Source organism: Dermacentor variabilis, chromosome 8 (genome assembly GCF_050947875.1).
Source record: "Dermacentor variabilis isolate Ectoservices chromosome 8, ASM5094787v1, whole genome shotgun sequence".
In the NCBI taxonomy this organism is placed as follows: domain Eukaryota; kingdom Metazoa; phylum Arthropoda; class Arachnida; order Ixodida; family Ixodidae; genus Dermacentor; species Dermacentor variabilis.
Window position 1 is genome coordinate 72,398,089 of NC_134575.1, and position 27,026 is coordinate 72,425,114.

At 49.7% G+C, this 27,026-nt stretch overlaps 1 protein-coding gene across 1 annotated transcript in view; it reads right to left on the reverse strand.

The window, feature by feature from the left end:
- Positions 1 to 27,026, reverse strand: part of LOC142591439 (uncharacterized) — a 38,841-nt gene that overhangs the window by 1,135 nt on the left and 10,680 nt on the right. Inside the window, exons 6-7 of the mRNA XM_075703767.1 lie at positions 5,421 to 5,546; positions 2,284 to 2,418 (exon numbers count right to left, since the gene is read on the reverse strand). Of these exons, the coding sequence (XP_075559882.1) occupies positions 2,284 to 2,418; positions 5,421 to 5,546 (261 nt within the window). The remainder of the gene's footprint in view (positions 1 to 2,283; positions 2,419 to 5,420; positions 5,547 to 27,026) is intronic.

Below are 27,026 nucleotides of genomic sequence, written 5' to 3' on the forward strand. Positions count from 1 at the left end.
TAGAACACCAGTGCATTCCATGTCAGGTTTTGGGGACAAATTATTTGGGAATATTTGCTTACAGGCCTTATAACTCGGAGGAGCACGTGATCGTTCATGATAGTGATTTCCCTCTATCTGCACTGTGTGTTGCATGCCTTAATTCACTAGCATTAGACATGTTGAAGCAGCCTACATGCTTTTGATGCTGGTGTGCAGAAGGCAAAGGACGTTCTTCAGGATGCTCATTCAGGAACAGTTCAAACTATTGAAAAAGATTTTATCTTTTGGATGCCCGTTGCTGATATGTTGCTGCTGTTGCTAGCAGCTTGGACGATAGACTCTCCCACGGATTAGTACCTCTCGTGGCCATAGCATGGGCGGGGATCGCAACATGCATGGTAGTTTGGTTGTGCCGATTAGGGCTGTCCAAGGCCACATTGCTTTGTGTAAAGGTTTTGCACCTCACGCTTAACGAGCTAAACTGTAGAACAAAAAGTCTAATCTGCTCAAGAGCATGCAGCCTGACAAAAGTTGTGTTGACATGAGACTGAAAAATGTCAAGCTGCGCTTCATCTTCGCCATCATTCTTCCACGGTCTCTGGCCTCTTGGCACTGTGCCCTCCACTGACATCACCAGTAAAGTTAGGCAACTTTAGAACAATGTAATCATGCTTACGTTATCTTTGTGTGTCGCTGGTGCATCGAAACCATTTTGTAAGTAAAATTATGTGACATCTGCGAATATTCCAGACGTAAAACTTCGATTTTCTCAGAGATGGCATGTTACTTGGCACTGCGCTATCATTGCCAAAACACTACATGCATCGTACGTGTTTCGTGACAGTAGGCGCCGACATTAGAGAGCTTTAGCGGGTCCAGTAGGTATTCAGGTAAACGCAAGTGGACTGGATGTTTCTATGTCTCGTAGCATTTTACCGGATGAGCAGAGGCACAAACGGCCTGCACGGTGCAGCCACCTGGTGGCGTAGAATTCAACCAGACAAACACGGAGCTAATCTTGCAGTAACCAAGTGCATTCTGTTGCTGCCAAAAATCATCAGCACTATCCCGCTTTAAAAAACCCAGGTTGTCCAAATTAATCTGGAGTCCTCCACGATGGCGTGCCTTTTAATCAATTTGTGGGTTTGGCACATAAAGCCCCATAGTTCAATTTTGAAAATGCAGAAGTTGCCGGCATGCTTCGAAAAAGGTGAAGGCACAGTTGCGTTTATAGGACATATGAAACCCCTTGTAGCGAGATCAGCATCAGAAATGGAGTGCGCAGAAACCAATTCTTCGTAGATTTCCTGCGCATGTATTGAAGCACGCACATTCACCGGTTTAAATCTGGCGCCAGATTGATAGCATGTTGCTACTTACAGCCCGCAAAAGGGGCACGCAATTTAAACTGTACGTAAAGAGCAAGTAAAACAAAATGCATGCTGTTCAAGAAACGTAGCTGTGCTTTAAAGTTCTTTTAAAGTTGAAATATGTAAGCATGAGAAAATATTAGCTTTATTCAAGCAATGCGCAGGTAGCGCCAATCCAACAGTGCCACTTCACGCTCTTTGCCGATTTTGACTCGGCAGATGTAGCACTGTATTTATTCTTTAAATGATTATCAGTTTAGTATTTTGTGCAATATCACAGTGGCATCAAATTAAGGGCTTCACAACAGCTCATCTTGTGAATTTGCACAAAGAATACACCGACCACAGCCAAAGTGAAAATTTTACTGTGGTTGTTGCCTTGCTTGTGCTTTCGTAGTGACATATAAAATAAGAATTCAACCTTCCAGGATTGTAAACATGGTAAGCAAAGCTATCTATAGCACCTGCCAAGCTGAGACAAGCCTGTACATTGAATGTCTACACCACGGCTACAGCAGTGCTTCCCAAGATGGCTACTAGACGTCAGTGAAGGGAGCTTTAGCTGAGCTACCAGCTGGCTTGTAGAGGTCTAGGTCCAGAGAACAGATTACAAAATAACTCTACTTAAACTGTGGCCTTAGCTAGATCAAGCTGGAAAATGTCGACTAGCTATCTGCATGCTTCCTGGGTATCCGCATAATAGTTGTGCTGCTTGATGTGTTTAATTTTTTTTTAAATTTGTTCTGGAGGGATTGGGGGCAGTTTTTCGGGAGATCTATGGCTGTCCCGTACAAAACGGGATGCTTGGTCGGAATTCGGGAGTTTCGCGGACAAATCGGGAGAGCTGGCAGGTATGGCCCGTACGTGTGCCAGCGTTTAGTATAACAAGTAAACAAACATTACACCGCATAACTTGCCAATATATACGCACCCACTAGCTGCCGGTTGGTCGCACTCGTCGTTTGTATTCCCACCGTCCTCGTGCTCCGTGGGTTGGCTGTTGCCTGGGTGGCCTTTGGTGTCATTGGTACCGCACACTGCGTTGCCACGTCAGCCTTTCGTAGCCCTAGAAGGTAAGGAGAACAAGAACACCGTTTTGGGTGCAAGGGTAACCTTAACACCATTCGAAGACACTGATGCATCGATATGTTTGGCATGCTAGCTAGATATTGCTGTGCACAAAGGCGGCAGGTTCCAGCCTCGACGGCCGCAAGAACCATACGGCACGTGTTTTGCGCGAGTTGAAGAAGCCCAGGCTGTCGAAAGTTCTGAACCTTCCACTGTCGCCTGAATTTAATTGAATCCCAGGGCATTACGTGCCAAAACCACGATTTGATTATAAGGCACGGCGTAGTGGTGGACTTGGGATTCATTTTGACCAGCTAGGGATCTTTAACGTGCCCCCAATGCACAGGACACAAGCGTTTTGGCATTTCGCCCCCATCGAAATGTGGCGAGGCGACCTTGTGCTTGTGCCATAGCTGCTAAGCCACCACGGTGGGTGAAATTGTTAGGCGCCACATCAAGCCTTCACTGGAAGTGTGTGTACAGATAATGCACCTGTACAATCTTGTAAAAAAAAAAAATGTGCAGGCTGGAACATCCATGGTTGCAATGGCGCTGGGCTGTGCTGCACTGCATCTGTCCTCATTGCTTGCTTGCACTAAATGTATAGGGGAAGAGGAGTAATGACGCTCTCACATTCAACCTCAGTGGAATATAGCAGAGTCGTGATGGACATGCAATAACATTCTGACAAAAAGTTGTGACAGCTGCTTTACTGTTCTGTTATTGCTTTAAGCTAACAAATACATCCAAGACACCTTCACTTCTAGAATTCAACTAAAGAGCTACTGAAAAAAAAGGTATTTTAGTGCAATCATGTATCTGCATGGACATGGGCAAGGTTACAACAGCTACCGTGACTTTGCTCCTGGGAGCTCGGTGAGCTTCACTCTGTCACTATAGAAAAATTATTTTTCATAGTTCTAAGAATCTTTTTCCCTGGTTACAGATAAAGCTTTAGCATATAATGCAGCATTATAAATCATAGAAAATAAATTGATGCGCACAAGTACAGAAGTTTCAGGCAAGAAATTTTCAAGGAATAATGAACAAAATTTCTGAACCTGGCTACTTTGTCTATAGCCACATCAATATACAAGGTGTTTCAGCTAACATTCACCAGAGTTTAAAGATATACCGATGCACTCTATGACGACACAACCAAAGGCATGTTGCTCACTTTTGTATGTAGCGTCTCACGCTACTTTTGTATATTGCTTAATTAAATAATTAGAATTAGTTAACCAACTTCTGAAGCACCAAAGCTAGGGAAAAAGCTCCAATTAGAAAGTTGCAGAGCGGTTTGCAAGATGTCAGGAAAAACTGCTTCTGTCTTTCTGTCTATGAAGTATTAGTGTTTTTCAGCTTACTGTGAATGCCCGCAAAGCAAAAAAAAAAAAACATCACGTGACATGCCGTCTAGCGCACGGTCATAACTGCACTGCTCCCAAGCATTCCGTGCACAAACGAACATAGTGTTTTTCAGGTGCGCTGCTGCTGCGTCTGCTTATCATTATTATGAACCACCATGAGGTAAGCACACCGCTGGAGTAAATCGCACAACCGACGCCTTCGTCATTGCCCTGTCGCCTTTTAAGCGGCAGCACGCCCTGCTAGATGCTATGTCCATTTGTAGAGTGCTCACGGAATGAAATGCGCCAATTTAGGGCTAAGTAATTCGCATACTTTCATTTCCACCGGCTGCAGTTCGTGTCACATTGACGTAGTTTTGGCGCGTACACCTACATCGGAGCCCTCGTCACCCTTGGTGACCAAATTCCTTGCGACATGGCATGGTGCTCTCGCGTACTTTGCACATATGCAGGGTTCTACTAAATGCTCTGTGTCGCATTTCATTCTTAAAGAAATGTCGTTTTATGCCTTGAAGCACAAAAGTAACTGGAACGCCAATGCATTTCTCCGCAAAGTTGGGGAATTAATATCTTGAAACCGATGTCATCCTGAGAATTCGTTGCAAGTGGACCCTCCTCGCAAACTCCACGGCTAGAATTTGTAAATTGCAATATGGGCCATAAGGTAATTAGTTAAAACATAATTAATGTATTTTGTTAGTCGATTATGCATTTCCACTTTTCCTGCAATTAATGTCCGCTGTTATTCGAGTGCACCAGTTCATGAATTAGAATTGCGCTATTTGCCACAGTTAACCTTTAAAAAAAATTAATGTGTTCGCTGAAGCACCCAGTAAACATACATAAAAGTTGAACCTCGATATAACGAACTTGTGCTTGCAACGAAAAACATTGTTAAATCTAGGATGTCATTCAATTCGAGGTTTTAATATTTCAGCATTAAAAACAACTTAATGAATTACCAGAGCATTCCTGGTGGACAGTATCAATTTTTATTTCGCAATCTTTCAAGAGCATCTTTTGCTCCAACGATTATCGTCATCAATGTGGCGTACGCTTCCTTTATATACCAATCTGCGCTCGTTCTTTCCTATCCAGATCGAACTCTATTGTCACGTTGATAATGCGCGTGCCATTCGCGACCGGAAAGGACCGAGAGCGCAGTGTTAAAGATAATTCTAGAGTAATCTTACATCCCTTGCAGGTAATCTGGTAACAACGATAATCGCCATTTATCTCGCCTGCACTTCCTCTATTTAGCAATGGCGCTCGCTACTTTACTGTCAGGAACGCTACGTTAAGTTGTTATGCGCATGTCGTTGGCGACTTCAAATTACTAGGCGCACAGTGTTAAAGGAAAGGCAAGCAATATATATATATATATGACAAGCCACGAAGAGTAAACTACCTTTAGTGTGCAGGATAATGTATTACTGTTTGGGGACAAGCTGTAAGCCCCACGGAGTGAGTGCACATTTAGGAGTTGTTTCAACACCGCCAACACTGCCCCTCTTCGAGTCCCCTCTGTTACGATGCTACAGATGCTTCTCGGGCACACTCAATGCACATGTGCTCGTATACGTTCTTTATTCGCACGTAATCGATAGCAAAAATACGCAGCTGTACGCACCCATTTGCTCCATGATGCGTCCCGTTTGCAAGCCTACTGTGCTCGTGCGCTTTGTGCGGACTGCCATGGTGGCCTTTGGTGTCATGAGGACTGCGCACTGCGTTGTCGCGTCAATCTTCAGTTTCCCTAAACGTGAAATAAGAAAATAAAAAAGAAATGAGCATCGCGTGCTGTCACGGCTCTTCTATACAAAGTGCATGTGAGACGTATACGAAATGTTGAATCTCGTGCCATGCACACAATTCAGACAGCTTGCTGGGCCAGCTTGCCAGCTGACGTGTCGGTGGCCTGTTCCTCAGCTGATGAAAAGGTGCAACTCAATCTTGGAAATGGGCCACGAATCGGAAGGTACGAGGGTTCAATCATTTTTTTTTCAGTGAGAGTCAACCAATTCAGTTCCAACAAATCCTGATGCTGGGTATGTTACTAGCAAATGTGGCTGGCAAAAAAAAAAAAAAGGCTCCCTATACAAACAAAAAGGCGAATTCAGCCCGAGAAAAACTTAAACCGATTGTTAAATTAAGAATTCACTCATAAATATCAGTGCCAACTAAATAATACAGTAAATAAAGAAGTGGCAATAGGAGAAAGTTGAATATTTGAATCAATTTAGCCTCTAGCTGAAGTCGATCAAGGACTATGTCTTCCTGAGCGAGTTGGTGGCGAGAATGGGGTAGAATCACTACGCACAGCAGTCTGTCGTGTCAAGCCTAGCGTGAGAGGAGTAAGAGTGTCGGACTGTATAATTCTGTTTACCGCGCAATCTTTGGGATCGGCCCATGTTTTTCAACTGCACTACCGTTGGGATCGGCCCACATTTTGGAACACAACCTGCGGAATTAGCCCACGTCCTTGACTGCACCATCTCAGAGATCCTCCCAACATTTTTAGACTTTACTACTTTCGGGATCAGCCCACATTTGTGGACTGCGCTGCTTTCGGGACCGGTCCACGAAAAAAAAAGTGCTAGAACACCCAGATACCCGATACTGGGTAAGGAAAACATTACGCTGCCAGGGGCTCTTCAACAGATATGGCGCAGGTTGAAGCAGCTGCAAGAAAATTATCTTACTTGCCTAAGGCAACAATTGGGCTACACTTGATCTCAAAGATTTCTTATGCAAGTTTAATATGAAAAAATTACTGAAGACACTTTGGAAATTCTAAAGTGTGCTTGGCGAAAGCCTTGTGGTCAACCCACTGCATATACCATGTTGGGTAACGCTGACCTATTACTACTCCCCCCCCCCCCCCTCTCTGGCTTCTGGATTGGATTGACGCGGCTCGCTACGTGCGTGCGCGCGCGTTTCCTAGCGCAGATTGGTGTGTGCCTGATTTTTGCACTAGGCTCTTATACGATCGCTTTTCCGAGCGCAGATTGGAGTGCGCCTGGTTTCTACGCTAAGACTTTATACGATCGCTTGTCACTGCTTTCCTTTCCTCTGGATTGATTCGGCGCGGCTTGGTGCCGGCACACTGACTGCGTGTGCGCCTGCTTTTTGCACTGGGCTATTATGGTGGCACCATAACTGGGCTTTCAACACATCGATCGCGCGTCTCTTCGCGGAAGTGCTGCGCCGCGGGCATACCGTGCATGTAGGCGCGCAGCAATGCCGGGAAACACACAAAAGCAAAGGGCCAGAAAACTGCGATTTATTTTCCTTTACTTTGTCAAGTACCTTCACGCTGGGTAGCGCCGAGCGATCGCTTCTTTTGTAGCCCCGGGATCCGTTGCAGCAGAACGCTCTGTTAAGGACGGCTCACCCTGGAACGTTGAGGTAGCGTGGACCTGGCGGTCTGGAGCTTCACGAACATGGAGGCCGGTGCCCAGGTACAGATGCAAGACTTCGTATTTTCAAGCTTCCTCGATTATGCAGAGCGACACGCAGTCGAGCATGCTCAACCGCTGAAGCTGAAGCTCGCTGCTCTCCGCCGGCTGCAGGGTAACTGCACCGCTGCTGGAGTCGCACCTCACATGACTGTGGTGGGAGTCAATTATAATGGCCACACGCGCTGCAAAGACCAATTTCTGAGTTTGTTAGAAGCGATATCGCTCGGCGCTATTCAGTGTGAGGGTACATGACAAAGTAATGGAAAATAAAGCGCAGTTTTCTGACCCTTCGCTTTTGTATGAATGTTTCCCGGCATTGCTACGCGCTTACATACACGGTAAGCCCGCGGCGCAGCACCGCAGCACTTCCGAGCTAAGCGACGCTCGTTTCAGCGAGCGATGTGTTGACAGCCCAGTGCAAAAAGCAGGCGCACACCAAGTCTGTGCGCCTGCACCAAGCCGCGCCGAATCAACCCAGAGGAAAGGAAAGCAGCGACAAGCGATGGTATAAAATCTGTACAGAAACCAGGCGCACACCAATCTGCGCTTGAAAAGCGCGCGCAAGCACGTAACGAGCCGCGCCAATCCAATCCAGAAGCCAGAAGAGGGGTAGGGAAGCTTTTGCGTCGTTTGCGTTGCCCAGATGTTCTGTGGTTACCCCATGTCGTACACGGCGCCGCAGTATCACATACTGCATACACGGCCCCGAATGGGTTCTGCACGAAATGCTTCTCGAAGTAGTACGTAGCCGCCGCATGCACCATCTCGACGATACGTGTGTCGAGACTTGTAGAGAGGCGTTTGCGCTACACGTACTTGGACCCGGTGCGTTGCTGTAGTTGGTGCTGAATGTACTGGGACCCGATGTGTCATTGTCGCCTATGCTGGGGCCTGGTTGTCGGTCGTCTTCTCCCTCTTGTAGGCGTGTGCCACTTGTGTTATCCGCGTTTTTTAATGGGCCTGGTCGCGACAACCACTGCAGCCGCTTTCGTTCCGCCTCCCTGGCTTTGCTGTTCGGTGACATAGCCAGACGCTGCTGCCGTCTGCGCTCCGCTTCCCTGGCTCTGCTGTTCGGTGACATGGCCAGTCGCTGCTGCCGTCTGCGCTCCAATTCATTCGCTTTGGTGTTCGGCGATATCGCCCGTCGCTGCTGCCGCTTTCGTTCTGCTTCCCTGCCTTTGGCATCCGGCGATGTAATCAGTCGTTGTTGGCGTTTCCGTTCTGCTTCCTTTGCTTTTGCATCTGGTGACATGTTCAATCGTCGCATGCGCATTCGCTCCCTGTTCTTCTGGCGTTTGGTGTTCGGGGAATCCGGCGTCCGTTGCCGCTTCCCCGAACCGCTTGGCGCGGAATCGCCAGGCCGCTTCGCTGCCATGCGTCTCACTCACTCGACTGCAACGCGACGGCGACGTCTGGCGAAGGAGCGGCCATGGAGCGACGGTGCAGCCAGTGCAGCTCTATGGCGCAGCTGCCACCGCCGACGCGCGCGCCATGTGCGCGCTCTCGTTCTACCGCTACTGGATCACGTCACGGTTGCTATGCGCAGCTGCGCCCCCGACCGGCGCGCCGGTTGCTAAAGAGGGGAGGAGGTTGCGCCAGTTGCGCCGCTGCACGGTGGAGAGGCCACAGTTGGCACGATTCCAGCGCACGGACGGACGCGACCGCGGGCATGATGCTGCACACACCCACACGGTACCGACAAACGCTGGCCGCATGTGCGCCACCGGCGCACCGTGCGACCAACAAGAGCAACTTGTCATTTGACGAGCACCTCACGCTTACTTCCCGTGCGTTTCTTAACTGAGTCAATGGTAAGGCACGAAACTAAACAGAAGGAAAAATGGGGGCAAACGCGAGAAAAATGCAGCATTACACGTCGCACCTATCTGAAGTCTCCGGTCATTGATTCAAACCGCGTTAACCACATCAACGCCTCCTATAATGTAGGAGGCGTTGACCACATTGCGGGGTGTTTGTTCAGCAGCTCACTCGACACAGGTCCTTATGCTCTTAGAGGACTGAAGTGCAATTGACGGTGGTCCATAGCCGACCACCCTCAGTTGCACTATATTTACGAGCACACACAAACAAAAAGCGCGCGTGCTTGTGTGGCCTCTAGATCTACACCACGTACTTCACACACGTACACACTTTCCACTTCGACACTCTTAATGCTAACGCATTAAAAACAAAAACGTACAAATAAATATTGACACGTGTAGTTCTTTATCGGGCGACCACTTCTCACCGCCTAACAAATGTTATCGCACAGCGCAGGACGCGCCTGCATGTAAAAGAAGTTTCTGGAATGTTATCGATGGTTCCGTCCACTGTCTTTCACTGCAAATTGTGTAATCGGATTGCATGTACGCGCGACGCGAATAATGTAGAACTTTATGGAAGACACGCGGGTCCCAGCGGTTACTCTGGAACATTCGACGACTGATCTATAAAAGCCGACGCGCTTGACCCGCTGATCAGATTTTCGACGATCGCCGACCGTGTTCGCCGCTATCGTTGTGCCATAAGTGTAGCCTGTCAAGTGGGCACAGGTTCGTCCAGTAAAAGTTAGTTTTGTCGTTCACAGTATTGCTACTGTGTTCTTCAACGTCACCACCACGTGACAATATGCAGATCCAACGCACGTGTTTGAATCTGCGGGTTATTAAATGCTTCACAAGTAACGGCGATACGCACAATTTTGTTTACTTTCACCCAATGCAACGTGTAATGTCGTGCCATGTTTATGATTATGCACCACAAAGGTGACAACTTTATGGTCAGGCAATTTTTTTATATGCACTACATCGCTCGCATGCTATGCCGATATGCAAACTCCAAATCAGGCGGATGCGCTGTGTGAGAGATACGCGCCGCTACGTCACAAGGTCGAATGCGATGTATACGATTCTTGTCGAGGGAAGAATTGGTGATGTAGGCACAGTAAAGTACCACACGTACCAAGCGACATGTAGAAATTTTGCATGATCTCGTGTCATACTGGATGGACCAAGAACGGGTACACACCTCTATAACGGCACATACCGAATGAATATAAATGAAAGAAAGGAAAGTAAATCACAGAATTAGGGGTGTGCGAATAGTAATATTTGAGATCGAATACGAATCGAATAGTGAATACTACCCCGGTCATGCACTAATTGTGGCCATGTTGTCCTTGCAAACTTCTTAATCTCACCCGCCCACCTAACTTGCTGCCGCCCTCTGCTACGCTTCCCTTCCCTTGGAATCCATTCCGTAACTCTCAATGACCATCGGTTATCTTCCCTCCTCATTACGTGTCCTGCCCATGCCCATTTCTTTTTCTTGATTTCAACTAAGATATCATTAACTCGCGTTTGTTCCTTTACCCAATCTGCTCTTTTCTTATCCCTTAACGTTACACCTATCATTCTTCTTTCCATAGCTCGTTGCGTCGTCCTCAATTTAAGTAGAACCCTTTTCGTAAGCCTTCAGGTTTCTGCCCCATACGTGAGTACTGGTAAGACACAGCTGTTGTAAACTTTTCTCTTGAGGGATAATGACAACCTGCTGTTCATGATCTGAGAATGCCTGCCAAACGCACCCCAGCTCATTCTTATTCTTCTGATTATTTCACTCTCATGATCCGGATCCGCAGTCACTACCTGTACTAAGTAGATGTATTCCCTTACCACTTCCAATGCCTCACTACCTATCGTAAACTGCTGTTCTCTTCCGAGACTGTTAAACATTACTTTAGTATTCTGTAGAATAAATTTTAGACCCACCCTTCGGCTTTGCCTCTCCAGGTCAGTGAGCATGCTTTGCAGTTGGTCCCCTGGGTTACTAAGCAAGACAATATCATCGGCGAATCGCAAGTTACTAAGGTATTCTCCATGAACATTTATCCCCAATTCTTCCCAATCCAGGTCTCTGAATGCCTCCTGTAAACAAGCAGTGAATAGCATTGGAGAGATCGTATCTCCCTGCCTGACGCCTTTCCTTATTGGGACATTGTTGCTTTCTTTATGGAGGACTACGGTGGCTGTGGAGCCACTATAAATATTTTTCAGTATTGTTATATACGGCTCATCTACACAGCTACAGTTACAGCTACAGCTACACGTCTACAGCTGTTAACACAATATAATTCGACGTTCACATCCCCGTATTCTTAAAGTTAGCAAGTTTCTGTCATTACGTAGCACTTCATCAAGCAAACAAGTAGTTTCTTCGAACGCCCAGGGCTCTTCAGAGAGTGTGAATTACTGCTGTACAGGTTGCGAAGTACGCTTACCTGACGTAGCCTACTCCACGACGCAAGTTCTCATGTCTTATCATGTCTGTAATATGGCCACGGGGTGATAACTGACCGTATTTTTGCTACAATTCTGTGTTTATTTGTGCGCAGTCGACGTTCTGAAATAGTTTAATTGAATTCTGGACTTTCAAGTGCCAAAACCACGATTTGATTGTGAGGCACGCCGTAGTGGGGAACTCCGGTTTAATTTTGACCAGCAGGGGATCCCCCTATGCCCGAGACATGGGCGTTTTGGCACTTCGCCCCCATCTAAATGCGGTTGTCGGGGCCGGGATTTGATCCCGTGACCTCGTGCTTAGCAGCCCAACACCATAGCCGCTAAGCCGCCGCGGCGAGTTTCTGAAGTATTCCAAAGGTACTTGAAAACATATTCGCAATAACGAATAGTGCCTGTTCGATTCGAAGACCGAATGGAAACGGATCTTATTTAATTCGTTATTCTAAAGTTGCGAATATTCGCACACCCCTACAATGAATCCGTGCAATATAATTCATCAATCGATTAACAGTTTGGTGGGCTTTAGAGATGCCGGTGAGCCGTTATTATATACGCAGATTTTATGCAGGAAGTTATCTTTGGTTACGCAGAAGCGCACATGGTCAGCATACAATAAGGGTTATAGAAGCCGTAGTGTTCATTCGGCGCTCATGTACAGTTTGTTTACGAGGGGCGTTCATAAAATTAGTATTATCACTGCCATAGTTTTATAAAAAGCGTACACGACAGGCAACAAAACGAGTGTGGGTCTGTCTAGCTATCGCGCAATTTTAGACATGTTCTATATAGTACCGCGCAACACGACTAGGGAACAAAAAATCACCAACCCTTCCCGTACCGAAAAATTGGGGTAATCAAAGCTTGTCCTGAGCGCATATGACTATCGTCACGGTTAAGTAACACACAGGAAACGGTGCCGGATTGCTTCGGCCTCCCGCTCCCTCTGCTCAGGATCTTCTTTTCTTTGCTGTCGGATTGCCTGAGCTCAGGCGGCTATAACGACTCGATCGGCGTGCCGACGGCGAGCCCTTTCACGGGCAACTTCTCGCCGCCCCTCGTCGAAGGCCGCCTGTTCCGCGGCGGAACGCACAAGGCGTGGCCGTCTCATCCGTTTTCCCTCCCTGCCTTTCCCCTTTCCTCTCTCTCTCTCTCTCTCTCTCATCCGTTTTCCGAGACTGAACTGAATGGAAACGAAGCCGGCGCAGCGCGCGCGGTACCATTTCCTGGCCTTCATTTATGTGTCCTAGTAGAACCCTGGGAGTTTAAATACCCAAGAAAGTGGATGGGGAAACAGCGCCGCGGTAGCTCAATTGGTAGAGCATCGCACACGAAATACGAAGGTTGTGGGTGCGGTTCCCACCTGCGGCAAGTTGTTTTTCCATCCACTTTAATTTCCAATAATTTATCATTTCTTTATTTAATTTATTAAGCACAAGTAATTTCCCCTATGTTGTCCTTGGTGTCAGTGTTTGTTGGCTTCTTATAATATGACTAATAAAAAATCGGGACCCTTGGTTAACCCCCTCTCTTCTCGTTTATATATATATATATATATATATATATATATATATATATATATATATATATATATATATATATATATATCCTTGACTGCGACAACAGCCTGTAATTACGTTAACCTGTTTTAGTAGGCATCCACGGGAAACCTGGGAAAGCAGGCAAAGGAAGCTTCGCTATAATAATTACGTAAAAAAATTTGAAGGTCCAATCCACTCTGTGAAGGTGGATTGCCTTCGAAGCTGTTACCATCCACTTAACCTAGCCGTTCTTCGACAACGTTCAGCGGGGGCAGATGCGGCGGAATCGGAGGGCACGAGTATCCGCGAGTCTTGGAAAGGACAAGGAGTTTGCTTTCTAGTAGACAATCCTTGCAGGTACCGCACACCTCGAAATCAGACACGGCGTCTCCAGGGAACGCACGAGCGAGAACGTCGAGGGCACTGCGTTTCTTTGCGAAGTTCTTTACGGTGGCGCGCTCGCTCGAGCTGCGACGAGAGACAAGAAGCGGAGAACGAGGCGAAACGCCGCAAGTACCACGCCGACAGGATCGCCACGTCGAGGAACCGCGCGACAAGTCGTCGCGGTCACCGAGGAACTTGCGCTTGAATTTCGGAGTCGCTCCCTCGAACGTGGCGATCCTGTCGGCGTGGTACTTGCGGCGTTTCGCCTCGTTCTCCGCTACGGGATCGAATCCCGGCCACGGCGGCCGCATTTCGATGGGGGCGAAATGCGAAAACACCCGTGTGCTTAGATTTAGGTGCACGTTAAAGAACCCCGGGTGGTCAAAATTTCCGGAGTCCTCCACTACGGCGTGCCTCATAATCAGAAAGTGGTTTTGGCACGTAAAACCCCAAATATTATCATTATTAGCGTTCTCCGCTTCTTGTCTCTCGTCGCAGCTCGAGCGAGCGCGTCGCTTGCGCTCCGCTTCTTTGACTCTCGCCCGATGCTCGGCCTCCTGGTTCGAAGGGTTTTGCCTACGACGTTGCTTACTGGCCGCGAACTAGCGATTTCGCCGTGGCGGTGCTCCGAGGAGGCACATGACGTCACAACGCGCGCTTCGCCGCGGATATTTCTCTCACTCCCTAATCACTACTGCGCATGCGCCACTAGTAGCACCGAGCCACAGGTGTTCCGCCCCTGCGCAGCGCCGCGCCTTTCTGCAGCCGCAGTTTGGTATGACGTCACACTGCGTTCCTCGTCGCTGCGCTCGCCTCCGCTCGCTTCGCCAGCTGCGTCGCATGCCTGATAACATGTCGGAGGATTGAAAAGGAGAGCTCGCGTGCGCCGCAACCACAGTTGAGGCGGCAGTGTGGCCGGCGACAATTCTGATAAGCAGGAGGAGGCCTGGAATCGACATCGGAACGAGATGAACAGGAAACGAATGCCCAGGAAGCAGACGAACAGCGCGCCGAACGACTGGCTAAACGCTGCAACATAGCTAGACAACCAGACTAACCTGGACTTGCAATCAAGATTAAACAAGGCTAACGATGCTATGCCTTAGCTTTCGCTACGTATACCCTGGCATAGCCGAGCTAAGCCACTGCCAATTTTTGCCTACGACGTTGCTTCGAGAGCCGATATTGCTCCTTTCTACGCGCATCGTATTCCCGTTACTCCTTGGGAGTTTGTACTTTGCGTGGCCTACCCATAGCAAATACTCTAACTAAACCGCGTGCATACGTTACATGCGATGTGTGTTTCTATATGTAAACCGAGTCATACGTATTCAGATGCATCTGGCGCTAACGCCGCTCGTTTCTACGCAGGAAACTTAAAGTAGCGTCAACCCATTGTTCGGTGACTCTCGCCGCGATCCATCACGCACGGTGACACTATGCCGCCCGTGTGCGCCTGCGCTACATGTGTTTCTTGCGCTAAATCGCCGATTTCTAGAAATCCGACTTTTCTGTGGACCGCCATGAAAGCGTCGCCGGTTGGGAGAGGTAAACAGCTTCGTTGTAATAAATAAAATATCCGAGGATCTAAGTACTTATGAATTGTGTAGGCGAAAGCGGTCCCTCGTGTTACGAAGTGCTCGCGGGCAAGGCGAGTTCGTTGAGACGCTTGGCGCTTTTTGATTCGGCCTCACCGAGACGGATACCCCGCTTGCCCGGATACCACGTCTCCGAACCATGCCATCGAGTTCTGGCGTGCACCATACTGCTGTTCCTCCAGGACCCTGCGGCACCACCCGTCGGCGATCGGCTCCGCGACAGCCACAAGCGTTATGCGGCCCCCACTTATAGCTGCCTCCAGGACGTTCGTTAATAAAACGGAGGCAGCCTTACCCTTCTCCTTTTGCAATAACACCGCTCCCCTTTCCACCGCAGCGTCTTCGGCGCATTTTAATGTGGAATAAACGTGGTTTCATTCAGTCATTCCGAGACGCAGCCGGAACGCAGCGGGAGAGCTTGCTCGGACAAGGAACGCGCGGACGACACAGGCTTCCGAGAGCGAAGGTAACGCGGCGTCGCGGCGATGACTTCTCTCCCCCCCCCCCCACGCAACACCTGGCGCGCTAGCGTACGTACGGTGTTTGCGGAACAAAGCGTCTTTCCTTTCTCTAGATCATTATCCTCACTATCACCCGGTGTTCCCTTTCCCCCGCTCTGTTCCGTCGAGGCGCGCTCGTGACGTGGCGTCGCAGCCAATGGGAATTTACCCGGCGTTTCGCTGCAACAGACGACAAGCGCCGAGTCTTCCGCTTAATAGGCCATCTGACGCTTTCGCATCAGTAAATACAAAAAATCCGCCTCCATTCTACTCTGCGACAGTGGCTGTACAGCGAAGATGTTGCCGACGTTAGTCAAGCACAGGGTGGAATGGAGGCGGATTCTTTGAGCGACAGATCTACTACTCCACGTGCAAACCCAGAAAACGCCTGGTTCCGTAACTCTGACCTTCAAGCTCAGGCAAGGTCAAACTGGGACTTAGCCTGCCACTACCGGCGGCTGCTACGTACGACACGTGAGCGCCCATGTTTTGAAAGTGATCTGCGATGTGGACAAAGTGCGCGGTCGCGCGGGGTTCTCCTCAAGGCGATCTGCGATGTGTATAAAGCGCGCAGTGTGCTGGTATATTCGAGCGCGCTGTGCTTTCGACGCTTAGTTCGCTCGCTGCTGCTGCCACGCCGAGCAGCGTCTGTGCCTTTTCCCAAAGCAAGCAAAACCTTCCTATCGCCCGACAAACTTGGTTTAACCGCGTTCAACCACGGCAATTTCTTTAGTCTCGCTCTTTCTTTCGTTAAAGTGCAAACGCGCACCTCATGAAGGCGCGAGCATCTTCGCTTCCGCCCCGAGCAACAGCGAGCACGGCGCTGTAGCGACTGAGGTTGTAGCGTGCATCGCGCGTGATCGAGGGACTCACCGGAAGAAACAGCCGACCGACTCTTTGCTCGGGATCGGGTCCATCGGGTCCCGACATGGTCCGTCATGAAGAAGGGCCGAGAGGCTGGGGCGACATATTCGTCGTCCAAGAACTGGCGCTTGGATTTGGGTTTGACCCTCTTCGATTTGGCCAACTTGTTGGCGTGATACCTCTGTCGCTTCGCGGCGTTGTCTGCTTGACGTCGCTCCTCGTCGTCCTTACGGGCTCGTCGCTTGCGCTCTGCTTCTCTGGCACGGAAATTCGGGTCCTGCCGGGCTTTGCGCATGCGATCGGCGCCTTGCGCACGAAGTTCCTCGAGTCTGGCAGCACGCCGCTGCTGGTTGTACTGCCGTTTCTTTTCCTTCTGCCGTCGTTCGTGCTCACGCTGCTCTTCGGCAGACCTACGTATACGCGGCCTCCCCATGGCGCAGCCTCAACGACACTAAAACTTTCTCTATGACTAAAATCCGTTGCTAGGCTACTTCTCCTTGAGAAGGCCCCCGCCATCTGCCATTGGGCTACGCCGACTGACGTCAATTCACGCGCCGCCAAATGGAGGTGCGCTCTGTCTAACGGCGTTAGCACGAACGTCCCCATTTCCAGCTGCCGTTTACGGTCTGTCTGAGTGTCCGCGGCCGCTGGATGGCGGTACTATTTTATTGCGATAGCAATTATATGGACACTCCAGGCGCATTTTTGCCGTCGCCGTGAGGTTCCGTATGAGTGAAAGCGTGTGACGGAGAGCCGGCGAACGCGGTTCAATCTCGTGTGCGCGAGTGAGGAACGCGGTAGAACGCGGGCAGGATACGCGCCCTCTTTTGTCGCGCGCGAGGCAGGGGAGTGAGGCGAGGGAGGAGGGTGCTCTTTGGTGCCTCGATGTCCTCTCCCGCCGCTCTGTACAGAGTGGAGGTAACCGCTGCGTCTACTATACTGCAGTAAAACACGTTGTGGGGCTAGTTGGCGCCAACAGTGACAGCACACTAAGAAGGAACAAAGACGTGACAATTAGTGTCTTGTCCTGTCATTGTTCCTTCATAGCGTGCTGTCACTGTTGGCGCTTTATCTCTTGAAAGCCTACTACTGCGTTGGCTACGCGAATCGCGGACGCCGTAGTAGACGCCTTTGCGGACGCCGTAGGGACGCGCGGTGCCGGCGTTCGTGTGCCTTGAGAGCGATCTGCGACGCTAGTGTTCCTGTATATGCTCCCGCAGGGAGCAGAGTTGCGCATACCTTTTCCGGCGCCGCTCGCACAGCTATTGGCCGAGCGCGAAAAATGACGTCAAATGATCCGCGCCGCTGAGAAGCCAACTTTACGGGCGCATCGCCGACTAATGCGAACTCGTCGTTTCCGTCAGTGCCATCGCCATTGCAATCAGCGGACCGTCGATCCTGCGTTGAGAGGAGCAGCTGCGGGTTTCAGGTACGGTATTCGACGATGTGAAGTCAAGGACCTTGGTGAAGTGATACGAAACACATCGTACTGGCACTTGTATTGTGCCATTACGATGCCAAAAATGTGTTGTCAGATTACAGTCTGCACTGTGTGAATAATTACTCTGCAAGTTTGCCATCTTGATGTGATTAGTGCAATAAAAATAACCTGTTGTTACTCTTAATAGCTTGTTGCCTTCCCATTTTCTTTGAATTCTGCCCCCAAGGTTCCAAGAACCAGCACACTTGGCCTGCTGCCAGCAGCCGTTCATGCATTCCCTTGTATGAAATAAATTTGATCTAGAAGCTCTTGCATCTTGAATCTTTTTCCACTTGCAGATTTGGTGATACTATATAGCTGATTAGTCTGCGGTGTGAATGAATCGTAAAAGTAAGCTTTGCTTAAAATGTGCGCATGTGAACATTTGGAATGCGCTTAAATCTGTGTCTGCACCGCATGTATCGAAAACGTTCAGCTGTTTTGAACGATGGTTAGTGATAAATGACGCTCTGTTAACGGTCACTGACATAACTGCAGGCACGATAGCTCTCTTGGCGACGGTCATTAATCGGCTGGTTTCGGCAGCCAATATGCGCTAAGTGTCCAGCTTACGTGTGTGAAGTTTTAAACACTCTCTAAAACATTTCTTGCTTTCTGACAATGATAAGACAACTTCATATGCATGAAAACCATTGCACCGCCTTTTGTGGCAACGTAGTGCGCGTTTGCGAGCGAACTTTGAAGCTGTTCGAGTCACGGGAGTATCTAATTTTGGGGAACTGAAGGCGGTCCTACCCCCTATTTGTACGTTCATGTGTGTGTTTGTATATGCGTGTTTGCATAGGTGCATACAAAGTTTCGGTTGGTTGGAAGCCCACCCCCTCCGACTGCACGAATGACTCATTCGAGTGTAGCCTGTATTAAGAATTGCCCTTTGCTAAGCGCCTGCGAACAATTGGCGCTTGTAGCTCGCGACCACTAGAGAAAAAGGCGGAACACCGCGTGGCATTTGGCTCCTGCGCGCGCGAGGAGGGGCTTCGCTGCAGAGCTGGATCACGACGGCGGACCTATGCGCAACTCTGCTCCCTGCGGGAGCATATACAGGAACACTATGCGACGCGACCAACGTGCGCACCCGCGCGGGCCCCATCAAACCGAGTGCCGGTACCTTCGTATGCGTGGTGCTTTCGACGTTTTGTTCGCGTTGAAGCGAGATGCATGAAGGTAAATTCGCTTGCTGTTACCGCGATTTCTCAATCCAGAATTTTGACAGCCAGCTCCCGCGCGCACCGAGGGAGATGTTTTCATGTTTACCTGTGTGCGCGTGACACTGTGCTGGTTAAATTATAAAAGACGTAACACGTTGGCGGGCTAATTGGTTTAAATCCATCATGATAGAATGTGTAAGCGTGACTGAACAAGGACGTAGAAAGAAGCAGACAGCGCTGTCTTTGTGTGTCTGTTCCTTTCTAACGTCCTCGTTGAGTAACGCTTACACATTGTATCATTGTTAATTTAGTTAGTAAGCGAATGTTTACAAGTTTATACGGCCGATAAAACTACTATTCTTACTTCATACTCCTATCAATTTTCTATCGCAATCGGTGCTTCGCCTTTCGGGCGGAACTGCGAATTTTTTTGGATAAGCACAAGCCCAAGAAAAATCCCGACGAACTTACAGCTTCGCTGTAACATCCGAGGGCACCTAAGCACTCATGAGTTGCGAATTCGAAAGCATATATGTCCAGTTAAACGAACCTGAGCGGTCCTTCGAGTCTTGCGCAGCGAGTGATGTTTTCGAGTTTTGATGCGGAGTATGTTATCGAGCTCTGCGGTTTAATTGGTGCCTTGGGAGACGTTGGGTATCTTCTAATCATTCAGCGACGTGAGGCATGTGCGACAGAGTCTGAATGCCGTGACGTTCCGACCTGGGAAGCGTTGTTCCAGGAGGCAATGCGTCTTTTCCGGTGCCTTGGTCATATCGTAAGCAAAACCACTATCTGTCGCACACACTACACGCGGTGCCGAACGGATTCTTGATGTACGCTTTGACGAATCGGTCTGTGGCCGCTTGGTGCAACTGCGCAGCTTACTTCGGCTTCCTCTCTGCGTAACTTGCGCGTCGCCTCTGCCTCCTTCTGCCGTTTGCAACGCTTTGCTTCGGCTTCGCGTTTTCGAACGGCTTCGTCCTCTTGCCGCTTGAGTCGATCGCTTTGCATGGCGATTCGCTGCTTTCGAATGGCTTCGTGCTGCCCCCTAGCGCATCGCGCCACTGCTCATTCCGCCCGCCGAGTAGTGCGAGACTTGCCGACGATGATGGATTTCGTTCGCCGACGACCTCATCGCTCGTTTTGCTGCGTCCTCGTGCTCCCTTACTTCGTCTTCGCTGTGCTAGTGCGCACGGCGACGTTTCGCTACTACCGAAGTTGCGACCGTCGACGATGTAGACGCTTCAAACTCCGTAGCGGTACGTGCTGCCCGAGCCAGCAAGCAGCAGCAACTTGCGGTGCGAACACCGCGTGCCACCGACGTCCTTCTGCGCCAAGAGAGACCGGCGAAGCAGAAGCGGTCACCAATGACGGTACGCGCGCATAGCAGCTAAGCTGAGGTGTAAGGAGACGCACGTCGCGGCTATGCCCTCTCACCTCATGCAACACCTGGCGCGCTATCGCGACAAGTGTTCCGTTTCGTCTGCTCTGCTGCGTCGAGGCGCGCTCGTGACGTGACGTCTCAGCCAATGGGAACTCAGGCGCTGTTTCGCTATTACAGACGCCGGCTTTTTCGCTCAATGGGCCATGTGATGCTTGCGCATCAATAAAAAAAATCACGCAGAAACTCCTTTGGGAGTTGTCTAAGTATGCGTAAGCATTGTGCCACTTGTTCATCTCCACGCAGCCCGGTGTCATTATCAATGTTATGAAACTTGATCCGATCATTATAAACGACAGCGCTGCGGTGAAACCGTTGCGAACGGCGGCGCAAAGTGAATTGATGACGCAAGCAAACTACTGCAGCTGGCGGCGCCAGGTGCGCTGATCAGGTCCGATTATTATGAGCCGTTATCGCTCATTAGCGCCTTATCCACCCCATCGCACCATTGCGCGGAACGGCGGACGTTGCGGCTGGCGAAGAAAGTCGCCTCGCGAGGAAGTGGCCTCGGCGAAGCGAGCCGCGTGCGGTGCGGTGGAACGGGACTCGGTCTGTGTGAGTGGGTAATCTCGCGATGCTGCCGGACTAAATAAACATTTCTGACAAGTTCGGGCAGGTCCGGCCGGATGCATAATGGAAGAGCACGACTCGCCTGTACAACACAAGCCAACAGCGGTCCCGCCTCCGATCCCGGCTTCCATCGTCCAACTACTGTTGGCTTCGACGAATGGGACTCTATTGGACATGGAGAAACTTGCGGCTGAAATAAGCCAAATTCTGCGCACTTCGCCGCTCGGTGGCACACCTAACGCGACAGCCGGAGTAGCCGACGCGGAGCTAGTAGTCAACCTCAAAGGCACGCTCGTTCCGACGTCGAAGTTCGTTGGCTGCCAAGACGCCCACTCGCCGCAGGATTTGCTGGAGAGGTACTCCGTGTATTGCGACATTTCCGGGATTCATAGCGACGGCCACTTGAAGCTGCTTCCATCAGTGTTGGAAGGGTCCGCCAAACAATGGTGGCGATTTTCGGGCGGGTACTCAAACCTGATTCGCACTGGCAGTCCTTCGCGTCAGAATTTACGGCGGAGTTTACCCACATCGACTACAAGTTTAAACTGAAGGCAGAATTGGATAAGCGCATGGAGCACCCGGCGGAGAACCTCAAGCAATTCATGCACATCTTAGCCGCATACTCTGATCGCATAGCGGAGCCAGTCTCGAACGCTGAGAAGGTGTAGTAGTGGTGATCTAAAGAAGGAAATGACGCTAGATTCTGCAACCCCTGAGGAAGCACGGCGAAGCGTCGTCAGAAGAGAGACAGCGGGAAGTGATAGTGCAAGGGGAGGGTAAAATGTGTAACGTGTACGACGACCAATGCATCCAATCTTCGAAGACTTGACAGCCAGCATTACCTTCGCAAACCTGAAAGAAATGGCTAAGGGGGCCATGGTCCTATCATGGACCGCGCGTTGCAGATCGCCTGCGTTACGCATCGCCACCGCGAATAGCACAAGCAGCAGCTGACCTAGCCTTCGTCGATTCGTCTGTGCACACCAGGGTAGCTACCAATCGCATCTCCCAAGCGCAGAGTGGCAACTGCAGCCTGCGGTGGTGTTGGTTTCCCGTCCTGAGCGGGATCCGCCGTCGGCGACGCTCAACGCTGGGGCCCCAGAGTGCAAGACCCCATCAGCACAGCTCGCTCGCGCGTCAGATCCACGTGGTAACTACAGTTCGGCCCCGCAGCAACAGAACCAACTCGAAAGAGAATCAGAGTAATGAATTCCAAGATGCGAGCCACCAAACCACGGTGCCGCGTGTCGGCGTTCTGGCGGTTTTGCTCACTTTGCACGTCAGTCCGCTACTGCAACAGCACGCAGTCTCAATCCCGTTGTTTTAGCTGCAACTCACCGGGACAACTGCAAGCAGATTGCCCGAGAAACAGACGAGCGTAGCCGTTTGTCTGGCCGAAGGCTGCGCAACGTCCCTGCAAGTGCTCGCAACAGACGGGAGTAAAGAACCATTGATTGAACTGATGATTGATGACAATGTCCTTTATGCACTCATGGACCCCGTAGCGAGCGTCAGCTCACTAAGCAGGGGGGCCATCGCAGCTCTGGTGCTACCTTCAGGGAAGAAACACGAACTCTGAGGCTTGCTCATGGCTATAGTCACAAACTGCACAATCTGTGCTTTCTTTTGCCAGAGCTGTGCCTCGATGTTTTCCTTGGGCGGGGTGTTCTTGAGGTGGCTGGAATATCTCTGCACATGGGCCGTTGGCGGATTATCACTGCGCTCTGACACATATAAGGTAATTAACCTTCACACGGCATGGGCTCACACATGCATCAGGCGCTGGACAGCAAGCCCTTCCAATTTCTGAGACAGTTGTGAAATGTGCTACAAATATAAATAACTCGATGAATATGTGGCCAGCTCCCTTCAGTCACTTTTTACTGAAGATGTGCAGGATTTATGCCACGGTACCACCGAGAGTGTTGAGTGTAATTTTGGGAGCCTTCAGAAGGAGTAGAGGTGGAAACTAAGCGAAGTCCTTGAACGTCTGACCATGTATTCACAGTTTACCCAGGCTGCATATCCCTGGTTGGTCACAAAACAGACACAGGCAGCCACCATCCAATTATCTGCAAGCTGCGTCCTGTTAACAGTCAGAAGAAAGAGCCTTGATGGGTGCATCCAGTATTTGCTGGACCAAGATCTCGTTAAGCCCAGCTCCAGTCTATGGGCGCCCTTGTGAACTACATATTGCTGAAATACTGCGTACAATTGGATCGGCAGCTCTGATCGAGTTCCGATTCAGGTTGTCGTTTCTTTCCTCGTCCACGTCTTTTTTGTGCTCCTTTTTATTAAGGTGGACTGGCAATTAATCCCAGCAAAGTGGCATCTGGCAAACAAGCATTGAAGTTCATTGGGTACATAATCTCTCCAGGCACACATAAACCTAATCTGGACAAGGTGGAAGCCGTTTCAGAAGTTGCACGCCCCAAAACGGTTAAGGACCTCCAAATATTTTTGGGCTCGGTGGGGTACTACAGAAACTTTACCACTGGTTCTTCAACAAGACCAAGGCGCTGAAAGTTTTCCTCAAGGAGGGCATTTGGTTTGGGGTTCTGAGCAACAGACAACATTCGAGAGTCAACGCTGGCAGCAGAGGTAGCCGTGCTGCTGTCCCACTTGAACAGACCATTCGTGATGAGACAAACGCCAGTGGAATTGGCATAGCAGCAGCGTTGTTGAAAGTGGTCAAAGGCCAACTCAAGCCAGTGTCATTTATCAGCAGAACCCTCACCGCAGATGAAAATAGCTACACTGTCCAGGAATGGCAATGCCTCGCAGTGGTGTGAACTGTTAAGTTCCGGCCATATATTGAGTTCACTTCATCCGAGGTACAATCCATGTATCATTGGCTTGGATGTTCAATACGGAGTATACACATCATGCAGAGCACAACGTTGGGTGCTTAGATTGCAAGGGTTCAAGTGCACCATAAAGCATCACAGAGGGCTTGCTAACATCCCGGCGGATGCATTAAGCAGGTGTACCATCGCTGCCTTGGAATATGTTCAGCCCTGCTTACCAGAGGACTGGTTTGCTATTGAAATGCAAGAGCCACAACAAACCATTTGTTTTGAAATGGCAGCCCCTGCTGACTTGCTTGATGTGTCTCTCCTCCCTAACAGTGCAAAGTCCCATTTGGAACAACAAAAAGACCCATTGTTGCAACAACTATACTGCAATATGCGGAGACTGGCTCACCACCTGACGACGCCAAAGTCTAAGAGAATACAGGACCCAACTAATGGCAGTGAAATATCAGACACTGGTATCCTCACGTGTACGGTCGGTGAACGGAACGTCACTTGGCTTCCCCCACACCCGGAGGACCCATGGCGCTGACAATGAAACATGATCATCCTCTTAGTGGACATGCAGGCTTTAAAACTTGGAAACGTCAGAAAAAAGGCTTTCACGTGGCTCTGTATCCGCTAAGACACCTCCCGCTACGTTCGCGGCCTTCAAGCATCACCTGCAGAAACCTAAGGGCCTGATCAGGGCTTAAAGTCCTCCTTCAGTGGAGGGGGGGGGGAGCTCATAGGGCGGCGACCAATATAGTGCGCGCACATTTGCCCACACACGCTCATAAACAGCAGGTCAACGAATATAAACACGTAGGAAAAATACCGGGATTTTACGTTTCGGCCGGGGACCGGCCTTCACTACAGCCATATCAACCGATTAATCGCGATTAAATCATTAATCGAAAACTTGGAGAGTTAAGATTGCCCCGCACGAGAAACCAGTGGTAATAAGATCACGCCCAGCGCCTGTAGAATGGGTGCCACGGTGCTACATACAATTGGCCTGCCAAGCGCCACCTCCCCACTCCTGACTTTAAGCACTGAACCTGATGGACAGCTCATGGGCAACCTAACCCATGCAGCAGCTATTTGACCACTGCCCACAGCGCCTCGACGCCTGGAGTACATCCTAGTGGTGCTTGACACGTTCACAAAGATTGTAGATGTCTTCCCGTTACGTGCGCCAGGATGACTGATGTTTTTACCGGCACGGAGTACCTAGCTCCATCTTTAGTGACAATGGCAAGCCATCTGTAAGCAAGTGGTGGAAAGGTATCTTCCAACATTGCGGCATCACGGAACGGCACACAGTTCCCTACAGACCAGCAGGACAGACTGTAGACCATCGCAAATCAATTTTTAGACAATGCCTTGCGGGCTACTGCACTTAGCATCATGGACTTAGCATCATGGACTTAGCATCATGGAAGCCTGGGCGTAGCCTCCGTGACGAGAATCATGGCACGCCGGTGCCTGCGAACGCTGAGAATTGCATGCTCGCTTGCCGCAGCGACTCAAGTTGGCGAGATGTTAATTGAAAAGCAGTACGCAGCCAGTGCATTTGTGAGCCTGCTAAATCACCTGGTTGCTGTCCTTTAAAAACTCTTGCGATGTGAACTCGATTCCGCCCAGCATCGGAGAAACTTAAAGGATCTTTTTCGTCGTGGTAGAGCGTCACATTCCCAGTGGCACAAACCTAGTTACCCAAGGTCGCGTCAGGCATTCGTTGGAGAGCAACACGTACATACTGGAACAGACCGAGCGACGCAAATTGGCGTGAAGAGGTTCATTGAAGGCGAGCCCAAACCGGGTGACACATAATTAATTAGTGCTCCAAGTCGGCGCCAAAGAGTTTCACTGAACAGCAGCCCTTCCTCGTTAGCCAATCCCGCATCAACAATGACCCGTGTCGGAGTGAAAGAGGTTCGTTGAAGAGTGGCACATGTACGCATTGCCAATACTCAGTGATCCGAGTTGGTCCGACGTTTGGTTTCGAACCCTGCTGCGTTAGCACAGCCGCCTGATGCGCTACCGTCGACGTTGTCTTTTAATGCGTTAGCATTCTTCGGGTACTTCATGCACTTCCCCCGGGGGGGGGGGGGGGGCTATTTATCTATCTAGTTATGTATGTATATTTGTCTAACCGTTTTCCCGCCTACTTGGGTCACTGCATTACAAGACAACCAACCCTTGACCCTTTCCCGATAGAAGCTCTGGCCCCGCTGCCTCCACGTAGTCGATGCCCCAGCTATGGCCCCCAGCAAGCGCTAATATAAGATGATGTGTGGTTAGTTGTGCATGACACAATGTTATTTGCTGCGATGTACGGCCGCTTGATATTGTGTCGTGAGATAAACGAGCGTAAAAGACGTTGAGGCGCAACTGTCGGTGCTACTTATCGTAGTCACGACAAATTGAAGGGGAAAGTTCGGAATGTTTACAACAAAAAGTCGCATTGAGAGCTCCCTGAGCATGTGCTGGTGGGCTAGTTGGTTAAGCATGATTACAAAGACGGCGCCGAATAAAACAGCACACGAAGAAAGGAGACACGAGACAAGCACGTAGGCGCACTAACAACTGAGTGTTTTATTTCTTGACATAGTAATATATAGCTGCTGTCAAGGATCAAAACAACAAGAATAAACAGGGCAGTCATCTGCATCGCACAAGGAAGCCAAGATACAGAATAACTTCTAAGTGTCGCTCTCAAGATACGCCAGTTCCTTTGTCGAAAGAGAAACTGAGGCTTCACTGATACAATCAACACCACACTTCTTGATCTCAAGCGCTTCCAATATCTCCTTTGTCAGTTGATCATCAGCTCTGTTCAAAACACAGGTTCTATCAAAATCTGGGATGCACTTGTGAGCCTTACAATGCGCACTTACATGACCAGAGAGCTGGTTTCCCATCTTATATCGATGCTCACGCAATCTGTGTAAGAACCTGAATTTAACGAAACTGGTGACTGCAATAGAATCGACAGAAGCGTTTATATACATACACGTCACAAGAGCTATCACTGTGCGCTGCAGAACACTTATATGATTCATAAAAAACATTCTCTAGAACACCAAGCATGCTTCGCATTATGTAGAAGTCACCTGCAGGAGTTGAGTCTGA